Below are 6,981 nucleotides of genomic sequence, written 5' to 3' on the forward strand. Positions count from 1 at the left end.
TGTAAGGGTATAAAAACTGCCAATAAATTGTCTTCTTATGTATTTGTGATCATTAAAGGAGGAATATGACAGAAAATATGTCATTAGCATGTTGTTATAAAGTTTAAACATAAATTGATAACTTTTAATACTCATAATGAACTAATTATAAACGTTTAAAGCAAAAAAACTTCAATAAGTAAAAGTAACCTAGTCGTTTGCTTTTGTTTGCAAAAATTTTTTATTTAATGAAGATTACTTGCTCTTGTATTTCGTTTGCAATTACTTTATGTTAAAAAAATAGAAGATTTTTTTAATATCAAAATTTAGCTAAAAACCTAAACTTACGTCATAAAATGACAAAATCATCTAAAAAACTAGCAACGCATTTTTTTAAAAAATGAAGACTTTTTTATAAAATCATTAGAACCAATAAAGCAATTGATCCCGACGAACTTTTTGAGAAAGTAATATTTCTAGATTAGTTTGAGGGAAATAAACTTCATTTAAACGACTCTTAATATTAATAAAACAAAATGGACTTTTTTCTGGCCTCATTACAAAAAACCTTTTTTTGCCATTTTCTGATGCAATTTTTACCATTTATGCTGCAATTTTTAAGAACCAATTTACTCATTCACTTGATGATATACTATGTTACAATTCTTGTTATACCTAAGAGACCGCCCGTCCGACTAGAAAAAAAGCTCAAATAAAAAGGAAGAACCGGTGATAAGCAATGCACCGATAAAGCGAACGATTAAACCGATGAAACGAAAGGTTAAAAAAAAAAGTTCCCGGGTTCAAAAAAGAACGACGTCACGCGCATGCGCATGCGCATGCGCGCAGAAATAAAGGATCAGGTGAAATAAAAACGATGAACCGACGATAAGCAAGGGTCCGAGGAAGTAGAGTATTGAACCGAGCGATTAAAGTGATGAACGGATTAAAAAAAAAGTTTCCCGGTTTCAAAAAAAAAGAATGACGCGCATGCGCATGCGCATGCGCGCAGAAATAAAAGATCAGGTGACAAAAAATTTTATAGAAAAAAAAGGTTACAAATGAAATGGATTCTGTTCCCTAAAAATAGGGTAGTGTTCTTTCGTCCAATTTTCAAACGTTATGTTTGGGTAACGTTTTTTTCCGTACGTGACGAAAGAATGATATAGTTGGCAAAATAATAATTTTTATGACATCATTTGAATTTCCAGACATTGTATTAGTTAGCTAAAAAAAAAAATTTATTTATAAAAATATATTTACATAAAAGATTACAATAAAAAAGATTATAATTTACGTATAGAAAAATTTATTTTTATATATTCATTTATAGATATATTTTTTTTTTTATTGTTTATATTGTTCAATTCGTCTTTTAGACATTTTTCAAAGTCAAGGCCGCGTAGTGGTCTTTTTAATTTCAAATTTGGCGGTTGAAATTCGTACGCTGGAGCATCAAGTTCGTCTTCCCAGTTTTCAACATCATTTTTATTATTCATTTTTTATTTATAACTAAAAAAAAAGAATGTTAGTATAAAGTGGTATAAAAAAAAAAAGAAAAAAATAAGGAATAAAAAAATCACAAAAAATGGGATAAAATATATATATTTCTAAATAAAAAAAAATACAAAAGTTATTTTTTTTGAAGATGACAACTTTGGCATACGCCACATTTTTTTATGCAAAAGTAGCGTTGGTTTACGGAATTTGAATGTACCAAAGAATGGTTTTGTAATGTAAAATAGTAGAAGTACATGGCTGTAAAAAAAAAAAATAAGATTAATAAATAAATAATTTAATGATAAAAAAAAGAAAAAAACAGAAAAAAATATACCTTTCATTTGTTTTCTTATTTTTTTATTAGGTTTTCTGCTGCTGTATCCATAGGTTTTCATTTTATTAGTTTGTCTATAAATATAAAATGTTATTTTTATAATGTATAAAATTATTTTCGTGAATATAATAATATTGATCTATTATAATGATATAATTATAGATAATTATATTAGATAATTATAATAGATAATTATAATAATTATAATAGATAATTATCATAGATAATTATAATTATAATAGATAATTATCTATATATAATAATATTGATGCTTCAGCTGGTTCTGGTACAGGATTATAAAAATAGAATAGTTCTTCTTGTTTAGCTTCTATGACCGCACTTGGATATACTGCGTTCGGTGGTGAATACACAGGTGGTAAATTTTTAACAACGCTTTCTTCATAGGTAGGTAGTCGAGGAATTTTGTTTTTATATTTAGTGACAATATCATTACGATGAATTGCTTTGCATAATACAAGTAAATATTCTAACTTGCTTTCTACTGTTTCGTAAATATGACCGTGTTCGCTTTGTATAGTGTTATCTTTAAAGTATGCTATAATGTCCAAACCATTTTTTAAAGTTTCTTTGATTCCAAAAGGTATTTTAAGCATAAATTTAATCGATTTCACGTTGGCAATGGTTAGTTCCAGACTGATTTCTCTGAATATTTCAATTGTGTTCATTTTTTTATTAGTTAATCTAAAAAAATAATGGTTAATAATGTTAGATAAAGTTCATAAAAATATATAAAAAATAACAATGATAGAACAAAAGTACAAATACATTTTTTTACATAAAGTATATTATTGAATAGTAATCGTGATAAATAAATTATTGTTAATAATAAATTGTTTTAGTTCTTCGTGTGAAATAAAATTTTTATAACCAACTGCTACATTATATTCAGTGGTAGGTTTATCAAAAGAACTATCGTCTAAAAGTTGAAGATAATTATTGTTGGTAGTAGTACGAGTAAAAAATCGATCTTTATCTCTCAAGGTTATATTGACATTTTTGGTAAAAGGCCATTTTAAAGCATCGTCCAGGTCACCTCGTAATAATTGAAAGTAAATGGCTAGTTTGTTTATGTCGGTACTTCGAGTATAAACTTTTATACGATAACGGTAACCTTCTGATGTGTAAACTGGTTCTGTATAAAATGGTTCATCTGATAATAGCCTGAGATTCATTTGATTAAGTTTGATGATTTGCGTGTCGTTAAAGATGTGTTGTATTACCTTTACTTCTTTAGGTTGTTGAATGGATTTTTTTAAAGCTAAGAATTCTGTGCTATTTTCTTCTAGGATTTGATAAAGTTTTGTTATTTCTTGTTTGAGTTGTTCTGTATCTTTTTGATTTGCTAAAACCAACATGTTGTCATAAAAGAGACTTTTTAATTCTGCCATTTCTTTGTTTATTTCTGCTAGGGTTTGATGAAGTTTGTCATTTTCTTCTTTTAGATTTTTAATTTCTTGGTCTTTTTCTTTAGAGTCAACTATTTGTTTAGTTGAAATTTCTTGAAGACTCTTCATTCTATTCATGATTTGATTAATAGAAAGATTCAAATAATTTAAATTTTTCTTTTCTTCTTGAATGATTTGGTTCAAATTACGATTTTGTTGTTCTTTATAATATCGAAAGCAGATGACAGAGTGTTCATAATAATCTTGATCATCGACTTTGATATTACAAAAAAAACATATTTTTTGTATATCTAGAAATTCATAATCACATTCATGGTTTAACAAATCTTGTACCTTTTTCTTACATGTAAAACATTCGTGGGAGTATTGTTCTGTAGAACAATCTGTTTGATGATTTAAAAGTTCTTCTGCACTAAATTCTTTGTCACAAAAACAGCAAAGATATATGTTGTCTGCCATTTTTTTTATTAGTTGCTGAAAAAAAAAACATTTATTTATATAAAAAGCTATAAAAAAATATACATGTCTTTTTTTACCATAAAATAATTAATAAATATATAAAATCACTCAATAAAACATATAAAAGAATTAAAATATAAATAATGTTTGTTTCAATAACTTCTTGTTCTTGTTTTTGTTTGAATATATCGTTAAAAGTTATGTTTTCAACCTCTTCAAATACGTCTCCAAAACCAGGAAACATGTCTTCATAATTTTCATTATTATTAGTTGTCATTATTATGTTTGCTAAAAAAGGAAAAAAGATATATTTACAAATTAAAAAACTACAAATAAAGTTCGGGTAAATTGTCCATTTTATTAATAACGTCTAAAATATATTGTTCCCAATCCATTTCATTGAAGATCTCATGAATTTCTTTTTCTATTTCTTCCACTTCTTTTTCCACTTCTTCTTCTAACATTTGTGATTTTAGTTCTTCAATATAATCTGATTCTTCTTCTTCCATTTCTTGAACTAATTGTTCTAAATATTTTTCATAATCTTCCTCTGTTAACTCTTCCATTTCCATAAGTTCTTCCAAATCTTGTTCTTCTTCTTTTGTTAATAACAACTCGTGGTAGCATATAGTGTCTTCATTAATATTTTCTCCATAACTAATAGAAAAAAAATGTATAAAAAATGTATAAAAAATAAAAAAATATAAAAAAAGTAAAATAGGCTTACCATCCACATTTTTTGATATATTGTTTCATTTTTTTAATATATTAGTTTGCTAAAAAAATAAAAAAAGTTACAAAAAAATTATTGCAATATAAAATGTGTAATTATTTCCATAGTTATATCTATATTTTTTTCAAGTTCTAATTTACTTTCTTTTGTTGAAATGTCAAGAGACCACATCCATAAAGCATCATATAAAGCACGAGCTGCTTCGACTTCGGTTCCTTTTTTTTGATATATTAAGTTTAAAAGTCTCATCATTCTTTCGTTGATATTATGGTAATCACATTGTATACATTCGATTTCACGTTTTTTGTAGTCAAGATATTCTGCCAAAGTTTGCCATTGTGTTTGCAAATGTGCTGCTATTTTTAGTTTTAATTGCATAAAATTCATTATTTTTTTGCTAAAAAATATAAAAATTTAATATAAATAATTTAATATAAATAATTTACATTGTTGTATATTATATAAAAGTTTTTCATCTTCCCATAATGATAATACAAAATACAAATGTTTGATTGCCAACTTTTTGTTTGGTTGTGTTAATATATATAGGGTTAAAACATTTTTTATTTTATCAAATGTTTTTATGTAATTTTTATTGATTTTTTTTATTTCACTTCTTCTAAACTTTAATAAAAACGCCAAATGTTTCCATTCGTGATGGAGTTGTTTTGAAGTGTAATTTATTATTTCTTTAATCATTTTTTTTATTCTAGTATATATAAAATAGTAATGTAATTGCATATAAAAATATTAATGTATATAAAAAAAATATAAAAAAAACAACTATAAAATTTTTATATTCTAAAAAAATATTTACAAAATTAAAAAAAACATAAACTATAAATTTTCTGGATCTGGACTCTCTAAAAAAAAAGACACAGAGAATATTAAAAAAATATACTTTTTTTTATAAAATAAAAAAGGATCAAGTTTAACTTACGAGGAGAGTAGTCCCAGTGCGAGGGACCCACCTCTCTATTTGGAGGTGGATATGGACTTTCTAAAAAAAAGGGAAATATTAAAAAAAATGAATTTTTTTATTAATAAAAAAAACTAGTAAAGTTAAACTTACGACGAGTGCGGGAAGGTGTATCGTTCATGACATTTCTTAACACTTTGCGAATATTACTAAGTGTTAGTAACTCTTGATCTATAAGAAAAAATAGTATTATAAAAAAATAATATTTTTTTATTATAGATGTAAACCATAAAACAATTACCTCTTTTTGCATTGTACGCAAACAGTTGACAAATAGGGCGTTTTTTTTCCATTTTGGATAACATAAGACTGGTCTATAGTGCTATCATTAAATACTTCGTATTTTACTTTATTTATTGAAATATAATTCATTTTAACTAAAAAAGAGGTTTATTTAGAAACAAATACCATATTATTTTTTTTTTGTAATAAATAAAAAATAGTTATAAATAAAAAAATATCATTTTTTATAAAAATGCCTAAAATAAGGTATACTCCTAGATCATTAAACACTGTCAATATGGCGCGTACAAAAACAACAGTTCCTAGAACAAAAAAAGCAGTTCAAACACAAACAAGTACAAAACAAAGTTCAACAAATCGTAAACTTGGAAGAGTTGGTAAAAGAATAAAACGCTGGGTTCATACTGCCGAATCCTATGTCGATATTAAACATCAATTAAAAGAAGCAAACATAAGACGAAAAAATAGACAAAAATAATAATGTATTTTATATATAAAAAAAATTTATAAATTTAAATAAAAAAGTCTATTTATATTATATTTTAATTTTCGAAGTTGTTTTCTTCTTATTTTGTATTCGTTTTTTTTTTTCTAAAATAAAAAATAAAATTCTTAAAAAAATGTAATTTTTTATTTATAAATAATAATTTAAAAAAATAACTTACTTTTTTTTTCAAAATATTGTTTTCTTGGGGTTGAGTTGGTGTTGGGTTGTTGGTTGAGTTGAGTTGAGTGGGTTGGTTGAGTTGAGGTAGTATATCTTCTGAAAATTCTAACTCTGGTTCGTTTGACTCGTTTTCGTTTGGCTCGTTTTCTGTGTTTGTTTCTTTTATAATATTACTTTTAATCACAAAATCAATCCCATCTTCATTAAAAATACTTAAATCAGGAAAATCCAATACAGGATCATCTTCAATCACTATTACTTCTGGATCATGATCATCGTCACTACTTATTTCCACCTCGTTTTCTTTAAAATCGATCTCTTTGCCTACAACTTCGTTGTCCATATAATATTGTGTTTTTTTTACAGAGCGCTTGGTAAAGCGTGTTTTTGTCATTTTTGATTTTGTTAACAAAAAACACGCTTTTTATGTATAAAATGTAATCTCTACAGATTAATGTGAAATAATAGCTAAAGTGATGCAACTTTATGTAGTGAAAAGAAAATGCTGTGTCATGTTGGTTAAATTTAGAAACTTTTAATACCGCTTTTATGAAAAAGATTAAAGAGAATAAAATACTAAATAACTAAAGTGATGCAACTTTATGTAATGAAAAGAAAATGCTGTGTCAAGTTGGTTAAATTTAGAAACTTTTAATATCG

General features: G+C 25.3%; 1 protein-coding gene and 1 long non-coding RNA gene across 2 annotated transcripts; both read right to left on the reverse strand.

Moving 5' to 3' along the window:
• Positions 1-1,568: 1,568 nt before the first annotated feature.
• On the reverse strand, positions 1,569-1,913 carry LOC136082266 (uncharacterized). Its single transcript, XR_010639534.1, has 2 exons — positions 1,814-1,913; positions 1,569-1,737 (listed from the first exon to the last, which is right to left on the reverse strand). It is a non-coding gene; the product is annotated as an uncharacterized LOC136082266 (long non-coding RNA).
• A 706-nt stretch (positions 1,914-2,619) lies between these two features.
• Positions 2,620-3,976, reverse strand: LOC136082531 (TNF receptor-associated factor 5-like). The gene is made up of 2 exons (XM_065801939.1): positions 3,818-3,976; positions 2,620-3,714 (listed from the first exon to the last, which is right to left on the reverse strand). Exons 1-2 carry the CDS (start codon positions 3,974-3,976, stop codon positions 2,620-2,622), a joined length of 1,254 nt encoding a protein of 417 aa, XP_065658011.1.
• Between the last annotated feature and the right edge of the window lie 3,005 nt (positions 3,977-6,981).

This window comes from Hydra vulgaris, chromosome 07 (assembly GCF_038396675.1).
Source record: "Hydra vulgaris chromosome 07, alternate assembly HydraT2T_AEP".
Taxonomy (NCBI): Eukaryota; Metazoa; Cnidaria; class Hydrozoa; order Anthoathecata; family Hydridae; genus Hydra; species Hydra vulgaris.